Here is a 22,431-nt window from a genome sequence, read left to right on the forward strand (position 1 = left end):
CACACATTGGAGTGTGGGGAGGCAGATGAGTGACTTGTTCCTGGTTCCCAGGCTCGCCCCTGGGAGAGCCAAGCTAGAAGAATCTGGGCTGCTGACCTGGGTCAAAGACTCATTCCCTGCCCGCAGCTGCCTCACCACAGGTGGGAGAGCCAGCACTGGCTACTTGGTGGCAGTAGAGCTGGGGTCAGGATTCACTGCTGGCTCCTGGCAGAGCTGGTGCATTTAAAGTTTATGTCTGATGCAATGTGACCAGGGTTTTCTACTCAGGGCTCAGCTCTCTATAGCCCAGCTAGAGCACTGTAAGAGAATAAATTTGCATTGTTTTAAGCCACTGAATTTATCATAATTTGTTACAGCAGCAATCGGAAACATATACAGGGAATCAGCTTTCTTCATCTGTGAAGTGGGGATAGTATCCATGCCTCAGAGCATTTGTGGGATTCTGTGAGAAAAGTTCCATAAGATTTCCAGTGTTTTCCCAAGTATGCAGTTGGTGCATGATAAATGCTAGCTCCTGTTGCAATTGGAGTCCTTAGAGGCTTGAGCTGTGCTGCTGGCCTCGGTGGCAGCTTCCTCAAGAGCTGACAGACTTTTGCTCTGGTCTAGACCCAGAGTGAGGTGTGCCCTGGGCTCTTCTGTGGCTTTTCTCAGACCCTCTGCCTGTCTACGGATGCCCCCAGTCACCAGAGCCAGCCTCCATTAGAGGATGCCACAGTTTCACCTTCCGGCCCCTCGGGTAGCCAGTGCAAAGGGCCGAGTGCCACAGCCACGCTCGGCTCCGGGGACGAGAGGGAAATACAAGACGGCCCTGCCCCAGAGGGGGAGCCCAAATAAACCCTAAGTAAACAGACAAACAGATCACATCATTGCAGCATGTAAGCTCAGACCCAAGAGATGAGCAGAAGCTGGAGAAAGAGCCTTCCAGGGGAGGAAAGCAGGTGGAACGTTCTGGAAGTGAGAAGCAACGGATGCTCCAGGATCCAGGAACATGCCGTGTGGCAGGCCCAACGGGTGCGGAGGAAATGACATGCAGGTGGTGAAAGCCACGCTTCTGGGTGCTGGTTAAGGGTGGAATTTCTTCTGAGTTTGGTGGGAGGCCACTGGAGAGCTTGAAACAGCAGTGACAAACATTCATCGTTGTTTGGAAAAGATTAGTCTGACTGTTGTGTAGACACAGGCAGAGGAGTTGGGGTGGGGGAAGCAGGAGGCCAGCGAGGGGCCCAGCCCATCATCAGGGTGAGAGATGCAGGGGTTCTGGAGATGGGAAGAGCAGGTTGCTCCTGGCAGTGTTCAGGAGGGCAGACTGACGGACAGCAGGTGGGCCAGAGCCACGGGTTAGCTTTTTGTACTCAGGATGCAGCAGCATCGTATGTCCCCACACAAGCATTGTTCTTGCACACCACACTGGCCTTTGTTCTTCTCTCAGACCAAGGGGACTCCTGCTGCATTTAGCAAGGTGGGAACGGGACTTGGTGCAGGTAGAGGATGCAAGGCCAGCCAGGCCAGGACTGAAGTCCAGGCCTCCTTCCTGGAGGTCAATGGGGCAGGGGCTTCCCGTCTCTGGGCTTCAGTGCTGGGAGCCCAGAGCCGTGAGGGAGGTGGGGATGTAACCTGTCTCCGGCTGGCCCTCACGCCCTTGCCTTTCTCCGCAGGCTCGCCTGCAGGCCGGCACTGGCTACGGGAGCACCCTTAGCTGCATCCGCACTGTGTACAGGAGGGAGAGCGTAAGTGCTCCCGGGGTGGGGTCTCCTCCTGGGGACCGAGGTCACAGCCCCTCACACCGGCACGCCCAGCAGGAGGCCTGTTTATTCTGCTCATCACCTTCGGCTCAATTTTCTCTCTTCATCTCACACCACTCCTCAAATATTATGTGTTACCTAAACTTAACCCTGCCCCCAAGTGGGATGTTATTGAGGAAAAAAGCTGGTTTGGCGTCACCTCTCTGGAGAAATTCGGAGGCATTTAGAACCACAATGTGGAAAATTCCTACAAAAACAGGAGGACCTGCCAGGTTTTCAAAACCTAATGTGTGGCAGTAAACCATGTGTTCACAGGCTCCCTTTATCCCAGCATGGGGTGGAGGGTGCGGGGAGCAGGCTCTTCTGATCCCAGACACCCCGAACGGGCTTGTACCCCAGGTCGCTCCAGACCATGGACCCAGGGGTTTTCTCTGCAAAGGGGAAATTCTGAATAACATTTTGTAGAAGAAGCATCAGGTGACCTTCTTGAGAATGAGTATGTGCTTTTGGAAGACTTTCCAAGGCTCCTCCTTGGGGAATTTAAAATAAATTTTAAAATTTAGAATGAAATGACCTGTTGGTTTAAAGAAATAGTCAGGTGTAAGCCCTGTGGCAGCCCTGGGCTTTTCCTTGAGTCACTGGAAATGTGGCCCCGTTATTGACTGCTGTCCCCCCCGCAGGCTCCATCCTAGGAAGTGCCCTGGAGCTCGGGAGCCTCCTGCCTGCACCTGGAGGTTCTTCTCTTCAGTCAAAATATGTCTTGTGTCCTGGTGTTGTTCTGACTCTCTTGATCGTCTGCTTTAAAATCAGGGTGAGCGCTGTAAACCCAGCACTCGTTGTTCCGGGGTAATGTTGTCCGATTCCCGCGTCCCCGAATGGCAGCTGTTGAGCCTCCTTTTTGGCACATGTTCTCCGCAGTGTCTGCCAGCCTGCATCTCCGCTCTGGGGTTTCTGTGGGGACTGTGGGCGTTCCTCTGACACACAGCAGCTCAGAGCTAAGTGATGTCTCAAGTTATCTGAGGGACCTTGTTGTAGAGGAAGAGGCTGAAGCATGGTGCGTGCGTGCATATGTGTTTGCGTGCACATGTGTGTGTGGACGCCTGTGTGAGGAGGTGTCCTGCTCCTTGCAAATAGGGGGCATGCATTCAGGTCAGGATTAGTGGGTTTGAGTACAGCCTGGAGATTTTACAATGGCTTCCCGGTGCTTTTTCATCTTTGGTGCCATGTGTGCTGCACTGACTCCTCGAAGAGCCTGTGGAATTTTCCAGGTTCGGTGGAGCATCTGTGGTGTTTGCTGAGAACGCAGTGTGTATGGACAGAAGCCACTTCATGCTGTTCATCCGGGGACTCCCCCTCTGGCTTTTTTCCAATAGACTCCCATGCTCGGGGCACCCAGCTACATGCTGGCCCAGGTGCCCCTGGGATGCTGTGGGACCCTTCTTACCCCATCACTACAGGCTTAGCACATTATATTTTAATTGCGTGTCAGTTTGTCTGGGTCCCCCCTCCCCTGCCCCCAGACTGTGAGCTCAGTGAGGGCGGAGAGTGTCACTTTCTTGTTGTCCTCCAGGGCCTGGCACGTGCCCAGAGAATGCTTTTGTTGGAGTGACACATGAGGAAAGAGTGTGTGGTGCTTGGTAAGCCCACTACCCACTGGGGCTCCATGGGCTGCCCTCAGCCACAGCCCAAGAACACTGCCACTCCAGTGACAAATGCAGGTTCCAGGCCCAGCACATCACGGCTCAGGAACCAAAGCTTCATGCAGAAGCCGGTTCCTCCTCGGGTTAAGGATGCTCTCGCCCTCCCCTGTCTCTCCCCTCACATCAGCATCCTCTTTTATTCTTTCCACCAACGTACTGGTTTGCTTCTCCTATGGGGTCTCCCCTGCCAGCCTGCAGGCTCCAGGAGGGCAAGGTCTCTGCCAAGGGCAGCATAGGCCCTCATGCTTCCTCCCCCTGGGTCTCCCCACAGGTGTTTGGCTTCTTCAAGGGCATGGCCTTCCCCCTCACCAGCATCGCTGTCTACAACTCAGTGGTGTTTGGGGTCTTCAGCAACACACAGAGGTTCCTCAGCCACCACCGGTGCCAGGAGCCCGAGGCCGGCTCACCCCGCGTGCTGTCTGACCTGCTCCTAGCCAGCACGGTGGCTGGCGTGGTCTCTGTAGGGCTGGGTGCGCCCGTGGACCTCATCAAGATCCGGCTGCAGATGCAAACACAGCCATTTCGGGAAGGTAAGCGGCCAGGGGAGGCGGCCTGGCGTCTGGGGACCTGTGGCCCTTTCCTGGTTTCCCAGCTCTGGAATTTGGTTAATGATCTTTTTATGGAGCAGGGCATCTATGTTGAATCATTTTATCTATAGTGGTAACTCTCACTGGTTAAGGATTTTCTACGTGCCCGGTGCCTGCAAAGAGCCCTGCGTGGGTTCTCTTAATTCGTCTTCAGCACAATTCTCTGAGGCAGGTGCTGTGATTTTTTCCATTTTACAGATGAGAAAACTGAAGTTCCCAGAGGTTAAGATGCTTATTCAAGGACACACAGTTAATGACTGGGCAGTCAGGACCAGCTACATAACTTGCAGCCCCCCAGGGTGAAATGAAAATGCGATCTTTTGATCACAAATTAGTAAGAATTTTAAAAGGGCGACAGCAGAGCATTGTCAAGTGGGGGGCCCTGTGTGACTGCCCAGGTCTCAGACCCACACCTGCCCCCACCCCCACACACACACCAGGGAGTGCAGCCAGGGAGGCCTCAAGCTGGACTGGCTGCAGGGCTATGAAGCGGGCCGCCCCTCCCTCACCCTTGATGTTCCATTAGAGCTTCATTTCTTTTTTTCTTTTTTTCTTTTTTTTTTTTTTTTTGCGGTACGCGGGGCTCTCACTGTTGTGGCCTCTCCCGTTGCGGAGCATAGTCTCCGGACGCGCAGGCTCAGCGGCCACGGGTCACAGGCCCAGCCACTCCGCGGCATGTGGGATCTTCCTGGACCGGGGCACGAACCTGTGTCCCCTGCATCGGCAGGTGGACTCTCAACCACTGCGCCACCAGGGAAGCCCAGAGCTTCATTTCTTATGTGCTACGTAGCTACTCCTGCGCCGCGAGCTGGAGCTGTCATCTCCTCCCTGCTGGGAAAGAGGTTTCTGACTCCTCCTGGAGCAGTTTTGATAAAGGAGGATGGAAAGAGTGGGAAGGCATTTGCTGTGCAGAGTAGATAGTGCCAGCTCCAGAGGAAGGCTGAGCTGGGGGTCTTAGACAAATTTCAGTACCTTGGGGTTTGGTCCTTGGCTCTCATTTTACTCTGTCTCCTCAGGGAAGATATTATCCCTTCCTGGGCCTCGGTCTCTTTTCTGTATAATGGAAGGATTGCATCCCAGGTCCCTCCTGTCACCTCAGATATATACCTGACAGATCTCATGGGTAAGACCCCTCTCCTTGGCAGCCTCCTGAACGGCCTCCATGTGAACCCTCTGCCCACAGAGGTGGGGGGGGGGTCGGCTCTGCCCCATGGCTGAAGCCCCAAAAGCTCGCTCAGGAGCATCCCAGGCCAGTGCCTCTCCTGCCCCTAACCCAGATTCCTCGATTCAGCCTGCACTCCCTGCTCAGCCAGGGAGGTGTCCAGGGCAGGTCTGCACACACTCTGAGCACAATGCTAATACTCCTCACAGGGGTCCCTGCTACCCCAAGAACACGAGTCACACCTGCTGGGTGCTCAGGGCCCCTGTCAGCATGCGGGGAGATGCAGGGCAACAAGCGGGTTGGCTCACCCAGAGGGTCACAGAGCATACTCCCATGGGGGCCGCCCAGGGAGACACGGGGCAGGCAGGTCCTTACCTCCATCCACCTGACATACTGAATCGTGTCTTGGTACAGCTCAGTTTGACCAAAGAGGTCACACCTCTGAGAAGAGTTTGAAGCTCACTGATCTGGTCCTATCCCAGAGGCAAAAGCAAAGATGTAGAGAAATGAAGGGCGTCGTGGACAGGCCTAGAACCCAGGAGTCCTGGCCCCCAGGCTGGTTTTTTGCGCTATCCTGTCTACTTCCAAAAAGCTGTGTTAGTCTAGGGTGCAGAGGAAATCTCTCCATAAGCCTTAAAGCTCTTTGGGGTCCAGATGTTGCAAGAGTCTCGGTGATGAGGCTCCTGGGGGCAGCCCCACCTCCTTCACAACCAGGGCACCTTGTCCATGGAAGGGGAAGAGAGAGGAGTAGGCATGCTTGTGTACGTGTGAGGGGGCCCTCAGCCAGCCTAGACACCAAGGAAGGTGTTTCTCAATAAATGCCGGGGCATTTGGAGGCAAGTTAATTGGTAAACTTTCTTCACAGTGTTTGCTTCCATTCTCTGTTCTGTCCTCGCCCACCTACACTTTCCCTGCAGAGGGTTCTAGAATGGTGGCTGACTTGGCAGGCTAAGGCCTGAGCTACAGGGGTCCTGAGGCCAGGCTAGAAGCCTCCGGAGACTGGAGGAAGGATAGGAGCAGAACAGCCAGTGCAGGAGCCTCACTTTGAGGGAGCTGAGCAGCCTCCATTAGCAGCTGCCAAAGTGGCTAAGTGTACATCGTGTCCTGACACTGTGTTAAGCGCTGAATGTGCATCATCTCATTTAATATCCACCCGACAGTGGGAGGTCAGCATGACTGTTAGCCCTGTCCATCTACCCAACACACAATAGTTATGTACCTGCTGCGTGCCAGGCTCAGGGCTAGGTGCTGGGGACACAGCGATGAACAGAAGGCTCCATCCCTCTTGTAGTGCTCTGTCCAGCAGACGGGCAGACAGGAATTGGGCCACTCCAAATAGGGTGGGTGGCAGGGAGTGGGTTGGGCTCTCAGCCAGGCTGGGGGTCAGGAAGGGCTCCGGGGCAGGTGGTGGGAGGGGTGGAAGGAGAGCGTAGAGGTCAGGACTGTACACCTGGTTAGGGCAGCACCGAGGGCCACCCATGCCTGCTCTCCTGGGCCATGGGAGCCTGAGGCACAGCCCACCTGGGCTGGGACTCTCTAGAACTGCCCGTCCAGGAAGTCGGGACCCTTCTGGAGCCTTGTTTCCTGGAGAAGCCCGCTGAGCAGGGAGAACATGGGGATGGTGTGCCCCCCCTCTCCTCCAGCATCTGGGCAGGAGGCGGTTCCGTGACCCTACTCCTGTACAGACGGGACCATGGCCTCAGGCTGTAAGTTTATCCGCATGGCGCCAGAAGGAAACCGGTTCTTAAGTAAACCACTTGAGGCAGCAACAGAAAACGAAAATGTGTTTGTTCTGTCTTCCCGTGTGTGCCAGGAAGCTGATCTTTGGGGAGCTCAGGGAAGGCTCTTAATAAGAGACCAAGGGAGGTCCTGCACACAGATTTTTCTCAGCCCTGCAAAGCTCCAAGTCATTAGCGCCTGATCCCAGGGGCTTAGCTGGCAGTGCGGACACAAAACGGTTGACCTGAGTGGGCGGAGGGAAGGTAGAAACCAAGACTGGAGGGTCCGCCTCAGCTGTGCCCCTAGAGCCTCTGATCTGGACTAACCCAGAATAGTCACAGCCATGGGGGCCGAGCAGCCAGTATTTACTTAGCCCTCACCATGCGCCAGGCACTGTGCGAAGAACTTGGTGTGTGTTTAATCTTCACGACAACCCAATTCCTAGACATTTACAAAGGGGAGACTGAGGCACAGAGAGATTCCATCACCCGCCTGAGGTCACTGGCCTAGTGGAAGGTGGAGCTGGGATACAGACCCAGGCAACTGGCTCAGAGCCCACTGATGCTGTTTCTGCTTCTGCCCCAGGGTTTTGTAGAAGCTGGGGCTACGACAACTTTGGTAATATCTGGGCCTTTGCAGAAAATCATCATGTACAAAACCAGTTGCAAACTTTGAGGGAGGAAAGGGGACTTGGAGGATGTCTCCAAAATGACATTGTTCAAGTAGTGGGCATAGCTTGTGGGCTTCGAGGGATGGGTCTGAATTCTGTGGCTTTGGGCAGCTCCGCTCTGCGTGGCCCACTCTTCCTTACCTTCCACTGTCCCCCCAGATGCATGGGGAAAGGGCTTTGGCGACTACAGGTGCTGGTCAGGGTCACCTACTGGGGGTAAAGCATGGGAGGCAGGCAGTGGGTCACCAGGCAGGACTTTCCGCCAGGGGTCTCTCCAGAAGATGAGGAAGGGTGCAGTTATCTTTCACTTGTTCCTCGGGGACCCTCTTGGCCAGAGGTAGAAACCTCAAAGACTCACTGGGACCAGGGAGGTAACATAAGTAAGCACAGGTACCTGGAAAATGGACCCTTTTCCATTTTTGGGACACCTACAGCCCTCCCAACCTGTGTTTCGTTTTTCCTCTTTTTATTGAAACACAGAACATACTTCACTTTCCATATCACTCTGCGGTTAGAAACACAGCAGTTCAAGCACATGTGTCAGCCTTGGTGCTGGGAAGGCAGTCGGGAGTGGTGCGCACAGTTGCAAGCTGCCCAGATCCTGTGGGAGGGGTGGCTGCAACCCTGCTCTGGCTGACTGTTGCCACGTGGCCTGGATCTTCTGCTTTTTAAGAGAAGGCAGAAAGCTAGATTTTCCCAGGGTCTTCCAACTGGAAATTGTCAGATAATTCAAGTAAAGACAAAACCAAACACCAACCAACGTAACACCATGCAGCCCAAAGCATTGTGTGGGCTGGACAGTGTGGGGCTGTGGCTGGCTGCGAGCTTGTGGTCTCTGCTCTGAGTCAGGCCCGCTCTCCCTGATAACTGGGCTGAGATGGGTAATTGCAGGCTACCCTGTGCAAGACTTGTGGGATAGATCATGGCTTGTGGCTTTACCCCAGAATTGCCAGTCCACTTCCCCAGGCGGTGACAACGGGCTATGAGAGACTACGCCACGCTGGAGACGTGCAAATATAAAGCCATTGAGTTCATTCTGACTGTCTGAATGTGGAGGGAGAAAGCGCCCACCCACCCAAATACAGTCACCGTTAACACATTAATATGTTTCCTTTTCCTGTTCTGTATGCATGGATTAAATGTTTTAAGTGGTTGTACTAATGTTATATAGACAGTTTCACATCCTGTTCTTAATTCAACGTAAAACAGAAGCATCTTCCATGTTACTAAAATAGAATTATAAAATTAAAATGGATAATATTTAAAATAGATGTACAATATTCCATCAAATAAACACACGCACACACGCACACACACACACACACACACACACACACTTTGAGAGGGATGATACAGTGTAGTAAGAATTCAGTTTCTGGAGTTAGGCCACCTGCTTCTAATCTTACCCCCACCTGTTGTTGCCAAGCCTCAGTTTACTCATATGCATAAAAGGCGTAACAGGAGTAGCTCCTTCATAACTGGGATGGGATGGGATAACATGTAACACAGGAAGATCTTAGCACAATGTCTGGTACATTGAAAAAACGCAATAAATGTTAGCTATGCAATTAAACTTATTATTTAGAAGTCTTCCTACTAGTGAACATTTAGGTTGTTTACAGTTTTTCCTCTTCTAAAAATAGTGATGTGATCAGCAAATTTGTCCATAAAGAGTTGCCTTCATTTACAGTCATTTCCCCAAATGTGTGGGCTCTTTGATTCGTGACTGGGTCAAAGAGTACAGTCATTTTTAAGATTCTTGGTATATATTGTGAAATTTGTTATACAGAGGGGTTTTACCAAATTACATAGGCAGTTGCTAAAGTTTAAAGGGAGTGTCCGTTGGGCGCTGCCTACCAGTACATGCTAGACGGCAGTTATCCTCGTGAAAACTCTTCCAACTTCACGGAGGTTTTCTCCTGGGGCCTCTGTCGCTTGGCCTGAATTAATTCAGGTCTGTCCTTGACAGTAAGGTGCCCGTGAAGGTGCCGTTTTCAAGTTATCATTACCCTTCGCCCAGACATGAGCCTCACTAGGCACCCTGCTGGGCCCGAGCTGGAATTCAGGGGTGAGGTCCCTCTGCTGCCTGGGCCAAGTCACATCCTGGAGCCCGGTGGCCAATGACACTCACTCCTCCCCCATCTGGGAGCTTTCAGGTCTGTGTTTTCATTAAGAGCCTAATTAATGTGCAGATCACAAAGCCCTCAACACCGCAGGAGGCCAGAGTTTGTGGAATCAGAGGAGGACTCAGCATTAACTCCGTGCTGGCCAGCATAGTAATTTCACCAGGCCCAGCTGGAGGCAAAGGGCTGAGGGTTACACCTGACTGAATTCACTCTTTGCTTCATTCATTCACTAGCATTTCCCGAGGCCCTGCTCTGAGCCAAGCAGAGTAGGTAAACCAGGCATCAGACACACACAGCCCCTGCCTTCAAAGAGCACTCAGTCTGGTGGGGAATCAGCTGTGCACCAGAATGAGAAGGGCCCCAGGAAGGCTCTGGAACCTCAGAATCTGGCTCTGCAGACCGGGAAGGCTCCAGAGAGGAAGTGGCTATTGATTGGGTGTTTGAATACTGGCTAGGATTTGGGGGTGGGGATGTAGGGAGGGAGAGCTGTTTCAGACTGAGAAACGATGTAAGGAAAGAGTCAGTGGCAGGGGACTTCCCTGGTGGTCCAGTGGTTAAGACCTCACCTTCCAGTGCAGGGGGTGCGGGTTCGATCCCTGGTCGGGGAGCTAAGATCCCACATGTCTTGCAACCAAAAAGCCAAAACATAAAACAGAAGCAATATTGTAACAAATTCAATAAAGACTTTAAAACTGGTCCACATTTGAAGTGAGAGAGTGGCATGGACTTATATATACTACCAAATGTAAAATAGATAGCTAGTGGGAAGCAGCCGCATAGCACAGGGAGATCAGCTCAGTGCTTTGTGACCACCTAGAGGGGCAGGATAGGGAGGGTGGGAGGGAGATGCAAGAGGAAGGAGAGATGGGGATATATGTATATGCATAGCTGATTCACTTTGTTATAAAGCAGACACTAACACACCATTGTAAAGCAATTATACTGCAATAAAGATGCTAAAAAAAAAATGGTCCACATTAAAAAAAAATCTTAAAAAAAAAAGTCAGTGGCAGGAAAGCAAGCATGTGGCAGGATGGGGGGGAGGGGTGGAAGATGCAGGGTCAGTTGTGAAGAGCTTGGATTTTTAGCCGAGTATGGGCTTCCTTTCTATTCTGCCGGCAGTGGAGCGTCTTGGACAGCAGCATGACCTGAGCACAGCTGTGTGGCAGGAAGTGAGCCTGGCCTTCAGCAGGGATGGAAGGGGGTGGGAATAGTAGAGGTGAGGAGTCTGATTCGGAGGCTGCTCCACAGACCAGGCGAGAGGCTGGGAACGCCAGACCCAGGGCCGTGGGCTTTGGGAGTAGAGGGGAGCGGCAGATGGAAAAGGCATTGATGATGTAGAACCAACAGGCCAAGCAGGAGAGAGGAAAGTGTCGAAAATGACCCAGGATTTCAAAGTTGGGTGGCGATGAGGGAGGTGGTACCTCCCGCGCAGGGAATTAACCAGCAGATGAAGCATGCAAGACAGAGCTCGGCGTGGAGTGGGTGAGCACTCATACTCATCGTTGCTGCTGCTGGTTTGGACCCTGGCTGGAGGGGTAGGCTGGAGTGAGAACTGTGGGGACTTGACCTTGGTTCCTGTCGAGGGAGGGACTGCAAATGCAATGTCAGGGCTGGAGGTCTAGACAGGGGTGTGACAGACATAGAAGTGACAGCTGAAGTCATGGCGTTAGAAGCAAATGCCAAGGTGAGCTGCAATAAGACCTGGGTAGACGTCAATGAGAAAACGCTGTAAAGGAGTTTGGGAGGGAGCTATACTGATGCTAATAGCTGTAGTTAACAAGTATTGCGCCCCAGCCATGTGCTCTGTGCTAACACAAACCCCGTGATTCAGTCACCACAGCAACTCTATGAAATCCGCACATTCTCCATTTGACAGGTGGGGAGACTGAAGCTGGGCTTAAGTGACTTGTCCATGCTCCCTGGGCTCTTCCGCCCCGGGCCATGCAGCTCCACACCCTGGAAACACAGTCCTGAGAGACTCGTGTCACCAACGTGGGGAAGGAGAGGGTAGAAGGGAGAGTTGCTGAAGTCAGGGTGACAGTGGGGACGGAGACCAATGGGCAAAGAAGGAAAAAGACTTTCTTTTCCAAGTTGGGAGGGGAGAAGGCAAGAGACGATTGTGAGAGAATTTTGAGGCAAGAGGAAGGAAGTTGAGGAAGCCTGACTCTACCATACTTAAGATAATCTGATGGAATGAAAGGGACAGAGTGTGGCCAGGATTCGAGGAGGAGAAGGTCCTAATATCTGGACATGCCGAGAGGAGACAAGCTGGACTGGATGGTAACAGTGGGAGTGCCAGCTGAGGGGTGATGTGGGCAAGTAAGATCATCAGCCACACACCTGAACACAAAGCCCGTTTGAGCTCAAGAATCTGCATGATGACAAAATGGGGCAAAACCATTTCTCCCTGGATCTTCTGAAATGTCTGGCTGAGAAGGTCAACAGCTGTGCCTCAGAGGCCCTGACTACATCAGTTTGTCTCTTTGGCAACACAGTTTTATTGCTCCCATAAAGATGTGTGACCGCCAAGAAGCATACTTATCTCCAGGCAGGTTAGCCTTTTGATACAGTGGACTTTCTAAGAATTTCCCAGTTCAGGGCAGGAATTATTGATGCTAAGCTCCGTAAAGAGATACACATTGCTCCATTCAGTTCCTAAAGAAGGAAGCCTCTGGGAAGGCAGGAACCCTTGGAATGTGATAAGGGGCACAAAAACCTGGAGACTAGCCAGGACCGTACAGTCGGGGCCTTCTTCTCAAGTAGGCTGTGTGCCAGTAGGAAGTGAGGGCTGGAGCAATGGCAGCCCAAAAGTGGAGGGAGGAGGTTTGTGAAGAGGCCAGGTATATAGCCATGCAGTTCAAGAGGTGCCCTTGAGTTCTGGGCAGTGTGACTGAATATTTTTCAAACTGTGTTCCCACATAGCTTGCCAAGATTAATGAAGGTGTACACAACATAACACACCGTTGTGTAAGTTACATACAGTGGGGACACACCCATTTGTTCTTTCAATCAATTGACAAGGGCAAATATTGTCCTGATTTCTAGACTTGACACTAGTGTTGGTAGTTCTCAGAGCTGGGTCGGTATCTACAATCTTTCCACAGTAGGCTTGGCAGGGCATGGCTGCCTGAGATTAGCAAGTCCAGCACTTCCGGAATCTGAAGTCACATCAGGGCAAGGTAATAAAGACAGGAATGATAATTATTTGCCTCAAGTAAAGTACATTTGCACAACACACATTTTAGTAAAGTACATTTGCCAACATTCTCAGTTAATTTTCACAAAAGCCGAATGATGTGGACAGGCCACTGATTCTTCCCCTTTTGTGTATGATGAGGAAACTGCAGCCCAGTGTGGTTGAGTCCTTTGCACCAGGTTGTACAGCAAATAGCAACTGAGAAACAGAGCAGATCCCAGCTGCTCCTAATCCAGGGCTCTTTCTACTAAACCATCTGCCTATCGTGGACTCTTTAGCTCATGAGAAAACTGCTGGACTCTTTAGAAACAGGAACTGGGCCAGAGCTTCCCAGTTGGTAATACCCTGGGGAAGTGACCTGAGGGGTCCCTCAGCTTGTTGAAACCCAAACCACAGAGGTTATACCCAACCTGTTTGTTGGAGGATGTCCATCCACATTACTGGATGCTTCCATAGCATCTTTGACAAGCGAGACAGCTTATGATTTGGAAGTTTCTTTTAGCATCTCCAGTCTCTGGCACAAGGACCAGACAGGGCTGGGCTTGGAGGAGTGCCGAACACTGGTGAAGCTTTGGGAGGCCCCGGTGCTAGAGCTGCCGATCAGATGCTCACGTGTTCACTGAATGGATGTTGAGGCACATACGGCCCACAGTGTCAGGCACAGGGCCACAGTGCCTGGGACAGGCCACAGTGTGTGATTCCTATCATCACTGAACTCACGGTTAAGGCAAAACAACGCTCGGGAAACAGCAGCAGCCAGGACAGACCACGACAGGGGGCACAGCCTTGGCATGGACTAGGGGTCCCAGCTCTTTCCACGAGTACCTTTTACATATATACAATGGAGACCAACCCACAGAACAGCTGTTCACTTTGTGTCCACAGATTAAGAAAACACATATGACAAGAAGCTACCATGGATCATCAGTGTACTTAAGTAATTGTTATTGTGTTCCCACAATAGCACCTACACATGTGAGAAAAATGGCCAGACATGTATGTGAGATATTTTAGGAATTCTGTCAATCTATAACGCTTGTGGATTGGTGGGTCCCTTGAAATAACCCCATGCTCCCCCCTTCCATTTGAGAGCCTGCTGGCCCAGAGGCATTCGAGCACAGAACGCTTGGTGAGCCTGCACGTCGCTAACTGGGGACCAGCAGGACCTCATCAGTGGGTGGCGGACTTGTTAAGGATTTTCTGGAGAAAGTGACCTGTTGGGAAATGATGTTGTATTTCCACCCCACCCTAACATAGGCACACAGAGGAGGACTGGTGGCGCTCTCCCTTCCAGAGAGGCTCCTGAGGCCTGGGCCCTCCTTACCTCAGTGGATCAGTGACCAGTCACTGTGTTTCAGCTGACTTTCCTGTTTCCAAGGTCATGACCCACTGAAGAAATTGAACAGCATTGCCTGAAAAAGGAAAGAAGTGAAACTTGTTCGTGTTTGTGTCTGGGAAGGGTACAGCGGGATGCAGTGACAGGACCCTGGGCTCTGAGAGGAGGGGCACTAGTGGCAGATCTGTGGGGACCTCAGCCTGCATCTGGGCCAGTGCAGCCTCTCTGAGGTAGGAGGACCCCCCCAAGGAGTGGCTGCATGTGTACCTGTTAGAACCGGCCAAACCTGGACACCCGTACTCTCTGCAGAGCTCCCTGCAGAGGCACCTGCCTACAGAGGGACCTCCTGGCCCAGGCAGGAGCCAGCAAGCAAGGCACCAGACACTGCCGCTGAGCCAGACAGCCACAGTGTGTGCTCCGAGGAGCGATGGCGGGGACTGAGCTGGACAAGGCAGGGGAGCCCAGAGGAGGGGTCTTTTTAGAACTGTGTAGGCCTTCCTAAGCTCCTAGGTGAAGGTTAGGAGCAGGGTGGGGGGCAATTTTATCAACTTTGAACATCCTGCTCGTCTCGGTGTAGGGTGCTTGAGTTGACCCTAAATGAATTTGGGAAAACAAAGAAAACCACAGGCATCCTGAGTGTAACTCTACCTATCATAGTAAAAGACTCTTGATTTAGAGAGTACAGCAAAAAATGGCCTTAATGACAAAGTGCTCATGATAAGAAATAATCAAAATTTGATTCATCATCTTATCCTCATTTTCGAACAAAAAATTCTCATTAGAGAAACTAAATACATTTCATTCTAGAAGGAAATATACCTAATGTGAACCCTTCACTTGCATGTGTGCACCCCAAGCCAAAGCCCTGAAGGTTCTAGAACAACAGGCTGAGGGGCAATGGTTCAGTGTGGACAGGGTGCCTACTTCCTTCCTTGGGTTCCTTGCACAAAGACAAATCCACATGCATCAGTTGTGCATACTTCCAAGAGCTGCTTGCCAGCAACCTCCCAAGTCAGTTCTTAAGGGTCACCAAAATTTGTTTTACACAAACTAAATTTGGTCCACTGCTAGAGTTACCGGAAGCTCTGATTCGGCGCTTTTCTAAGTCTAGCTGCCAAGGCTCCTGGGCAACTCCTTCCCCAGCTGAGCCACAGAGCATCTTGTGGTCTGAGCAACTGATCAGAATCCCAGCGGTCTTCTACCTTGTGGTCCCTTATGAATTGTCCATACCACTATTGCTAAAGTAGGTGGGCCCATAACAACTGTCACCCGAAAGAGATTTGCTTCTCATTGAGTGACACGTCATTGATGTCACAGAATCCTTTTGCCTTGAAAAGCAGGAGAGGCTAGGTAGGCTTCTTTGCTCTGCCTGAGTAACCAAAACAGTTTATTTCAAGTCTAAGACGTCATTTTCTCAGTAGGATATGGTGTCTGGTGCATGCCATGGTCAAAACTCACCAACTGTGCACTTACAAGCTACACCTTTTATGGAATGTAAATTATACCTCAGTTAAAAAACAAACTAATAACAACAGGCAGAGGAGGCCAGAGGAGAAGACAAGGGCTATTAAGAGTGATTGGTCTTCATGGGAAAAAAGGTGAGACTTAAGAACAGGGAAGAAGTCCAGCCAAGAATGCATCATCTCAATGTAATAACAAGGACACATCAAACAAGCCTCAGATAAGGAAAGTTCTGTTAACAAGAAAGGGGGTGGTGTAGTCTTGAAAAATGGCAGTGTCATAAAAAAAAAAACCCAAGAAAGGCTGTGGAAATGCTCCAAATGAAAGGAAGCTAAAGAGACCTGACAACTAAATATAATACATGATAGACTGGATCCTGTCCTGGGGGTTGGGGAGGAACACTCTAAAGGTCAGCATGAGATCACAGGAAGGTATGAGCATAGACAGTACATTAGATACAAGTATTGTCCATGTAGATTATGAACCCGGCTGTTGTCCCACAGTATGTAGAATGGTATCCCGAAACACAGACTGAAGTATTTAGGCGTAAAAGACCATTTTGTATGTAACTCACCCTGAAATGCGTCAGAGAATAAAATTATGTATGCATGTGTGTGCAAAAGAATTTCCTTATTGCTTATTTTGGGAGAAAAAAATGAAAGTACAGATTTGGTTCTGGTTTGGGTCTTGATGTCAAGGCCGGTTCTCGTTTGGCCAAGTGTTTTTCCAATTTTATCAGATTCTCTCCTTCTATCAGTAACTCCTGAAAGCCACATTGTACCCACAGCTGATTCGTGAAAACCCTGACTCCAAGTCAGGTCACTGTTACCTGGAGATGAGCATGGCCCAGGCAAAGTTTAGGCACTGGGACAAAGGCATCTGTTCAGTTTAATTGCACACACGTGTTTGAGTGAAAAGTAGGGGGGCGGAGTGGGAGAAGAGGGGGAGGGAGGGAGAGAGCATACAAACCATAAAACAAATAAGGTAAAATGTTAACAATAGGTGAATCTGGGTAAAGGTGTTCTGTGTACAGTTTTCCTTTTTTGTACTTTTTTTTTTTTTGCAAATTTGAAATTATTTCCAAATAAGAAGTTTCTTTAAAAATATTGGGGTTGAGGGAGCTGGAAGGAGTTCCAAGGGCTTCACAGTATCAACTTGTGTCCAGAAGGCCTTGGCCACCAGTTCAGACTCGTGTCAGTACTCCAGGTCACCATGACAATTCTATTGCTATAATAATTGTAAATGGATCATTTTCAAGCAATAAAAGCTAGATCACTTATGTTACAACCCTGGGAGAATGTGAGAGAATTTCCTTATTGATTATCCTGAAAAGAAAAGGAAAAAAGTACAGGTTTTTTGTTGACAAAGTCAGTTGGAGGTTGGACAAGTTTTTTTTTCAACATCTGTCCCCCACACAAGCAGAATGTTATCAGGACATTCTCTTTCAATCAGTAACTTCTGAAAGCTACATCATACCCACAGTTGATTCATGAAAACCTTGACTCCTGGGACAGATCACTGTTACTTCGACATGAGCATGGCCCAGGCAAAGTTTATACGTTGGGACAATTAACATCTATGTGGGCTAATGTCAAAATTTCCCAGGATGACCCTGGTGGTATCATAGTGGATTTGGGAGAGAAAGGGGTGTTCAGTGACCTCTCAGTGGATTCTCAAAGACCACAGTGTCTGATCTTGCTCTGAGCTCAGAGGGCCCTGTGCCCCTAAAATTGGCCACCACTCCTGCTCACTCCCTGCTATAGACTATAGAATGAGACTCAGCCTCCTGCCCACGCTGTAGTTGGCCTAACGTACGTGGCCAGGATGCCTCTGTTCCCCCAACATAGAAAGAAAATACGGGATTAGTTTGTTCAAGCATACTTTCCAGGCAAATAGGAACCTCCCCCTGGACCTCGTCTACTTCTGGGTTGAGTGAAAAGGACAGGTTGTACTTTACTCCTAAATCTCCGGTTTGGACTGTGGCATCATGAAGCTGAGTATTTTTTCCTAATCTTCATTTGATAAAGATGGGGCTATGTAGGGGGCTTGGATGTTCACCTATATAACAAAAGTGATCTGTCTCTTAACCAGCATGTGTAAAACCCCATTGAGAGGGTGCTTACAGGGAATTAAACCCAGGTGGCAAAATACGCATGTGGTCACAGGCAAGCTTCATTCTGTTTCTGTCCTGGCCATGTCATGTTAGTTCTTCAAGAAGGGAAAGTTGAGAACATGAGTCCGCTTTATCTGCACTGGGACTAGGAGGTCTCTCTGGCCGTGAGTCAAAGCTGTGCTAAAAGGTCCGTAGCAGGGGCCTCCCTGGTGGCGCAATGGTTGAGATTCCGCCTGCTGATGCAGGGGACACGGGTTCGTGCCCCGGTCTGGGAGGATCCCACATGCCGCGGAGCGGCTGGGCCCGTGAGCCATGGCCGCTGAGCCTGTGCGTCCGGAGCCTGTGCTCCGCAACGGGAGAGGCCGCAGCAGTGAGAGGCCTGCGTACCGCAAAAAAAAATAAATAAATAAAAATAAAAATAAATAAAAGGTCCGTAGCAGAGTAGACAGGCATGAGGCAGGGAGATGGAAGAAGCCCGATGGAAGAATTAGAGAAACAGACAGAGTCACTACTTGCTGTCTACACACATCCTGTAAAGAAGCTACTGATATAACAACTGATGATCTGCCAGCAGAGACCCCAGAGGTCAGCTAAGGAGACAGCACCCTGTGCCCCTGGACTTTGAGGGCCAATGGCACCAGTACTGCCCTACAGCTGTTTCAGGGCACAGCCTGGCCAGGGCTGGAGAGAGTCAGTAAGAACATGTCCAGCCCTCCAGCCAGTGCATCCTGCACCCAACTCACACCAGTCAACTTGGTCTCAGTAATAATCTGGTGATAACATTGCGCCCCTACAGTGTTCCTAGCACCATGCTGAGCTCTTTATAGGTATTACCTTGTTTATACTCACAACAGCCTGTTCTCTTTTTTATTTAAAAGATACAATTTTCCAACTTTATTGAGATACAGCTGACATATAGCCTTGTGTAAGTTTAGGGCGCACAATGTGATCATTTGGTACACGTATGTATAGTGAAATGATTACCAAGATAAGGTCAGTTTACACATCCATCACCTCACAGAGTTACCATTTTGTGTGTGTATGTGGTGAGAATGTTTAAGATCTGCTCTGTTAGCAACTTTCAAGTATACAATACAGTATTGGCCTGTCCCCTTTTCAAAGGTAAGGAAACAGAGGCTAAAAAGGTGCCTACCAAGGTCAGAAAGTTGGTAAGCAGGGCCTGGATTTGGAACCAGGACGGTCTGGGTCCAAATCTCATACACTTTTTACCACACTAGGCACGAGCGTGCGCGCGCGCACACACACACACACACACACACACACACACACACACACACACAGAGTGTGTTGGATTTTCCAGCCTCTGCTTCAGGAAGGAGCTTGGTATGCCTCAGCATATTTGATCCTAGGCATCGTGCAGTCACATCTACTCAAAAAGACATAGTGATGGTTGACCGAGAACCTCTGGGCATCCTAAGGCAACAGGTGCTTTATCACCTGGCTGGGATTTTGTCCAGTCTGGCTGCACATGCTGGCAGGAGCTCCTTGTTGGGACTTCAGAATCCCCATTTGAGTTGCCAAGATGGTCAGAAGTTTCGGTAAAAATCAATTGGTGACGTGAGCAGGAACTGTCAATGGGCTGGGCTGACTCCAGTGCCAGACAGTGGTCATTCTCTTGCCCCCAGGTCACTTGCTATCTTTTTGCCCTGTCTTTGCAGCCAACCTCGCTTTGAAGCCCAGGGTGGCAACTCTTGGGGAACAGCCAGCCTACCAGGGGCCTGTGCATTGCATCATAACCATCGTGCGGACTGAAGGCCTGGCAGGGCTGTACCGGGGCGCCAGTGCCATGCTGCTGCGGGACGTCCCGGGCTACTGCCTCTACTTCATCCCTTATGTGTTCCTGAGTGACTGGATTACGCCCGAGGCCCACACAGGCCCCAGCCCCTGTGCTGTGTGGCTGGCGGGAGGCATGGCAGGTAAGGGCGGCATGGCTGATCCCTGCCCCCATGCTGACCATGGCAGCAAGACAGCTGGGGAGCCTACCATACCCTTCTCAGCCCTGGGGAAGGGCAGGGTTCATCCAGCCACTCATCCAACAATTCTCTGTTAAGCACCTGCTATGGCCAGACCTAGCCAGGCAGATGAATGGCTAGGAATGGGGGATGGTCCCCCCTCTTTCTCCCATCCCCTTTTCTCTGAGTCCCTATTTGGACTCTTACAACTTTCAGCTGGAAGGTATATTTTGAGCACTTACTCTGTGTCAGGTATCACTGAGCTTTGAAAAGAAAATCTGTTATCATGGCTCACCTTTTTTGAATACTGGCACCCTGCAAACCTTTCCAATGTGAAATTTTTATTAGCCCCAGAAGGTAGGAATCAGTCTCCCCATTTTTCAGGTGAGAAAACAGGTTCAGCGTGACCAACTCAAGGTCACACAGCTAATGTAGACAGTATAGTAGGGACTCTGCAGTCAGAAAGATCCAAGTTCAAATCCACACTTAGTCATTTTGTGACCATGGACTGGACTTAACCTCCTTACTCAGAACCCACGCTGCATCCCCATTTCACCTTGGGTAAAAGTCAATGACCTTGCAATGGTTTCAAGACCATCAGCATTCCAGCTGCCTGTTACCCTTCCGCACTCATTTTTTTGCTACCGTCCCCTTACTTTGCTCTGCTCCAGCCATGCTGGTCTCTTTCCTGCAACTTGACCGTGCCTGGCTCTCTCCCCACCACAGGGCCTTTGCACTTGCTATAACCACTGCTTGGATTTAGCAATGCATAGGTCACCAGGGACTTTGACAAGACCCATTTTGATAAAGAGAAGGGTGTGAAAACCTGATGGAAGTGGGATCAAGAGAGAATGGGATGAAAGAAATTGGAGAACCCAAGGACAAAAAACACTTCTGAGAGATTTGAATGTGCTGTATCGGGAAAGAGAGAAACACAGCTATAGTCAGAGAGGGGTACGGAAGTCAAGAGAGGATTGCTTCTCAAGAAGGCGGATAACTGATGGGAACATACTGTATAGCACAGGGAACTCTATCTGATGCACGGTGGTAACCTAAATGGGAGGGAAGTCCAGAAGGGAGGGGATGTCTGTATGTGTATGGCTGATTCATTTTGTTCTGCAGTGGAGGCTAACACAACATTGTAAAGCAACCAAACTCCAATAAAAATTTTTTAAAAAAAGGCAGATAACATGGCATGTTTGATGCTGATGGGAAAGATCCACCGGACAGAAGAAAATTGTCATCCCTCCTCCTCATTATCTAATCAGCTGTGCTTGAAACTCAGGAAACACATAACAGAGCCCACATCTTAGCCACCAGACCCCAGTGTTCCCATTCCCCGCCTTGTGCCTGAGGCCTGGCCTGTGCCAGCTCCCAGTAAGTGCTCAATAAGTACTTCTTGACTGAGAAGGCAAACAGGCCCCGGCTGCTCTCATTTCTGGTGAGAGCAGATGCGTGTGGCCTGGCAGTCAAACCTGGTTTTGTAATACCCTCGCCCATGGGCTGAGAACAGGGGAGTGTGCCAGGGCAGCACCTGGGCTGACTCCAGGGAAAGCGGCCCCATTTATCCTGGAAGAAGGCAGGAGGGACGAGAGGTCCAGAGGGCTCCCAGAGGACCAAGGGCAGGAGGCTGGGATGGGCAGGGGGCTGGGGACAGGCTAAGGCCTCTTTTGGGAGCCGCTGGGCAGCAGTTACAAAACCTTGCAAACCAGCTGCCTTGGACTTTGACATCGGTTTGTTTTTCTCTCCCCATCAAAGAATGTGCCAATTTCTCTGTTTATACAATAACCTGGCGTTGTTTTCTTAGAGTCCGTTAAAGTCACAAAGTACTCAAACCAGGACACCTGAACTTATCCAAAGAAGATGACCCAGTGGCACATGGTCCTAAGGCTTCTATTCCACATCACTGGAAAAGATAAGAGCTTTTTAAAGACCTGACCCTGCTCTTCTCTGCAATCCCTAAGCTGACCCTTCCTTGGCAAGCAGGCTATGTGAAAGTGTTTGTTTAGCGTCTTCTTCATGTTCAGAGTAAATCCTGCCTCTGGGGAGCTGCCAGCCTTCAGCCTCAGGCCTCACCCTGGTCTCCCTCCCCTGTGCCCGGAAAGTACTATGGGGCCTGTTCCTGTTCCTCCAATAAAAGCTGCTAATAAATCCTTCTGCTTAGGAAGCACTAGCGATGGACCTGGCACTGTGCTAAATGCTTCACATGCATCAGGTTATTTGTCCTCATAGCAACCCCATGAAGATAGGTGCTGCTGGCCCATTTTACAGAAGACAAACTCAAGGCCTAGAGGTGGCAGGAGACTTCTGCAAAGTCCCACAGCAAGTGGCGAGGGAGGATCAAGAACCCCCTTCATAGGTCCTGACCTTGAGCTCCTTCCACGTCCCCCAGCAGCATATTAAGCCTCTGAATGGTGGAAATCTGCAGGGAGCCGGGTCCCCTCCAGACCCCAACCAGCCAGCCCCTGATACCTATTTGTCTCTCTCTTAACAGGAGCAATTTCTTGGGGGACAGCAACTCCTATGGATGTCGTGAAGAGTCGACTGCAAGCTGACGGGGTTTATATAAACAAATACAAAGGTGTCCTGGACTGTATCTCCCAGAGTTACCAGAAGGAAGGTCTTAAAGTAAGCCCCACAGCAGTC

At 50.5% G+C, this 22,431-nt stretch overlaps 1 protein-coding gene across 1 annotated transcript in view; it reads left to right on the top strand.

Annotated features, from left to right (window-relative positions):
- Window positions 1–22,431, top strand: part of SLC25A48 (solute carrier family 25 member 48) — a 45,321-nt gene that overhangs the window by 6,304 nt on the left and 16,586 nt on the right. Inside the window, exons 3-6 of the mRNA XM_089909338.1 lie at window positions 1,653–1,724; window positions 3,711–3,969; window positions 19,492–19,749; window positions 22,280–22,413. Of these exons, the coding sequence (XP_089765464.1) occupies window positions 1,653–1,724; window positions 3,711–3,969; window positions 19,492–19,749; window positions 22,280–22,413 (723 nt within the window). The remainder of the gene's footprint in view (window positions 1–1,652; window positions 1,725–3,710; window positions 3,970–19,491; window positions 19,750–22,279; window positions 22,414–22,431) is intronic.

Source organism: Delphinapterus leucas, chromosome 3 (assembly GCF_059928025.1).
Source record: "Delphinapterus leucas isolate spDelLeu-1000000601 "Yukka" chromosome 3, BTC_Dleu_Yukka2, whole genome shotgun sequence".
Classification (NCBI taxonomy): domain Eukaryota; kingdom Metazoa; phylum Chordata; class Mammalia; order Artiodactyla; family Monodontidae; genus Delphinapterus; species Delphinapterus leucas.